The 2,500-nt window shown below is 33.5% G+C and overlaps 1 protein-coding gene across 13 annotated transcripts in view; it reads left to right on the top strand.

Annotated features, from left to right (window-relative positions):
* Nucleotides 1–2,500, top strand: part of LOC106868936 (paired box protein Pax-5) — a 704,900-nt gene that overhangs the window by 250,116 nt on the left and 452,284 nt on the right. For 3 of the 13 annotated variants that reach the window (XM_089353972.1, XM_089353973.1, XM_089353974.1), the window contains exon 1: nucleotides 1,683–2,090. The exons of 6 other annotated variants lie outside the window; for them this stretch is intronic. In XM_089353972.1, coding sequence (XP_089210098.1) covers nucleotides 1,775–2,090 — 316 coding nt within the window. In that variant the 5' untranslated portion in view covers nucleotides 1,683–1,774. Of the gene's footprint in view, nucleotides 1–838; nucleotides 2,091–2,500 lie in introns of those variants that run through there. 4 more of the 13 variants (XM_089353986.1, XM_089353980.1, XM_089353981.1 and 1 more) reach the window with 4 other exon arrangements.

Genomic DNA, 2,500 nt, shown 5'->3' on the forward strand with positions numbered 1-2,500 from the left:
CACACATATATATATATATATATATATATATATACATATATATATATACATACATACGTGTGTGCGTGTATATATATATATATATATATATATATATATATATATATATATATACATATAATTACATTAGTTTAACTCGGACTCTATATATGCGTCTATTTATTTACACTCTCACACAAGCGAATATATATATATATACTTATATAAATGCATTTATACATATACAAATACGTATACGCACACATATACATTGGTATATTGCAAGAATACGGTATTCTAGCATAGTCCAGTTATGAAGGCCAAAATGAACTGACGATTCACGGAACACATACATACATACATACATACATACATACATGCATACATACATACATGCATACATACACACACACACATATATATAAGCATACATATATATAAGCATACTTATATAATTACAATTGTAAACCCAAATATATACACCTTTGGTTAATTCTTTCCCTCTCTGTCTCTGTCTGTTTGTCTCTGCTTGTCTGTCTGTCTGTCCGTCTGTTTGTCTCTCTGTCTCTCCTCTCTCTCTCTCTCTCTCTCTCTGTATATATATATATATATATATATATATATATATGTGTGTGTGTGTGTGTGTGTGTGTATATGTGTTTGTACGCGCGTGTGTGTACTCTAAACGTGCAATAGGTATAAATGATGAGGTTGTATGCTTGAATAATTAAGTTTAGATAATTAATTTAGAAATAAAATAAATTAAATAAATGGATAACAACAACTAAAGGAACAACAGCAACTACAACTACTGCTGCCTCTACAACTGCTGCTGCTACTATTACTACAACAACAGCATAGTAATAATAATAATAATGCAAGCAACACCAAGACTTTGTAAAACAGTTATTTTAAAGCAGTTTTTAAAAATTCATTTATATACACCGATGTTTACAATTATAGTAGAATATAACTAAAAGAAAAACAGAAATATTTTAAACATTGTTCTAGGCATTTGTAAGAATATACATACATTCACTGAGTGCTCCGAGTAAGATAGAGTTATTTACTCAACAACAATAACAACAACAGTAAAAGCAGTAACGAGAACAACACTAAACATACGCACACACACACATTTATACATATACACAAATGTAAATTATTATTTCGTTTGTTTTGTTTCTGTTGACAAAAAAAAAGAGAAATAACGAAATATATGAATCAAGGAATCACTGAATAAATAAATAAATAAATAAATAATCAAGAAAAATACAAATTGTACATTTAATGTAAGAAAAAGCAACAAACAGTAGAACCAATAACAACGACAACGGCTGTAGAAGCAACAACGAAAATATTATCTATCTATCTATCTATCTATCTATCTATCTATCTATCTATCTACCTTCTGTCTGTCTGTCTATCTGTCTGTCTGTTGTATCGCTGAGAGTGTGTATGTATGCATGTATGCATATATAAATATACGTATGCAAGAAAATTTCATAGGAAAAAGATACGCGAAGAAGAAAGCAAAGATTTCAAAGAGATTACATGAAAACTTAAGCAAGACAACGACTTTGAAAGAGAAAGATATCGAAAGACAGGGAAAGAGGGATGGACAGAGATAGAGTCTGAGAACTAAATAGAGATAGATAGATAAATAAACTGAGAGACGTATCTACTGAGGGAGAGACAGATAGATAGTAAGAGGGCGAGACAGAGAGAGAGAGAGAGGGAAAGAGAAAGTGGAAAATCTATTAGTCCATACACTTTCAGTACCAAACTTTGGAACATGTTGTACTTTTCTGATACCCTGCCGGGTCACTTTTGCCAGAATCAAGCCCCTACGGCCTCGTGTGGGGCAGCTGCCGCTGCCGCCGCCGCCGCTGCCGCCGCCGCCGCCGCTGCGGCTCTTGATTTTGGTGATTCTTGTATATACGGTCAAAACCAAATGGGACCCCGGTTTTGGGACGCGGCTTCTGTGTCGGCGGCGGCGGCAGCGGCCAATTTGAACTTTGGGACGAATTCCGGATCTTACACGATTCCAAGATATTTATCAGGAGCGCAGTTCACCAATGACCAACAGAATGGAAGATCTTGCTTAAAAGGTAAATTGAATATATATTGACACTGCATGCTTTCCCTACACCTTTCATTTATTTATTTGGTCTTGTTTCCCACTACTTCACTCACCGAAAGAAATTACACACACAAACATTCAATGTCATACGTACACTGACACAACAATGTATGCATGCACATATATCTACTCATATAAACATATGCATAAATATATGATTACATGTGTGTGTACATATATATATAAATATATAAATATGTATATATATATATACATGCATGTGTGTGTATATGTGTGTGTGTGTATGTGTGTGTGTATGCACATATATACATGTTTACATATATACCTGTGTATATATGAGTAAGTATGTGTGCGTGTGTGTGAATACACACACGCATTCACCTATACACACATCACTTACATGCTGTAAGATTTATT

The sequence above is a fragment of the Octopus bimaculoides genome, chromosome 6 (genome assembly GCF_046866305.1).
Source record: "Octopus bimaculoides isolate indiv1 chromosome 6, ASM4686630v1, whole genome shotgun sequence".
NCBI lineage: Eukaryota > Metazoa > Mollusca > Cephalopoda > Octopoda > Octopodidae > Octopus > Octopus bimaculoides.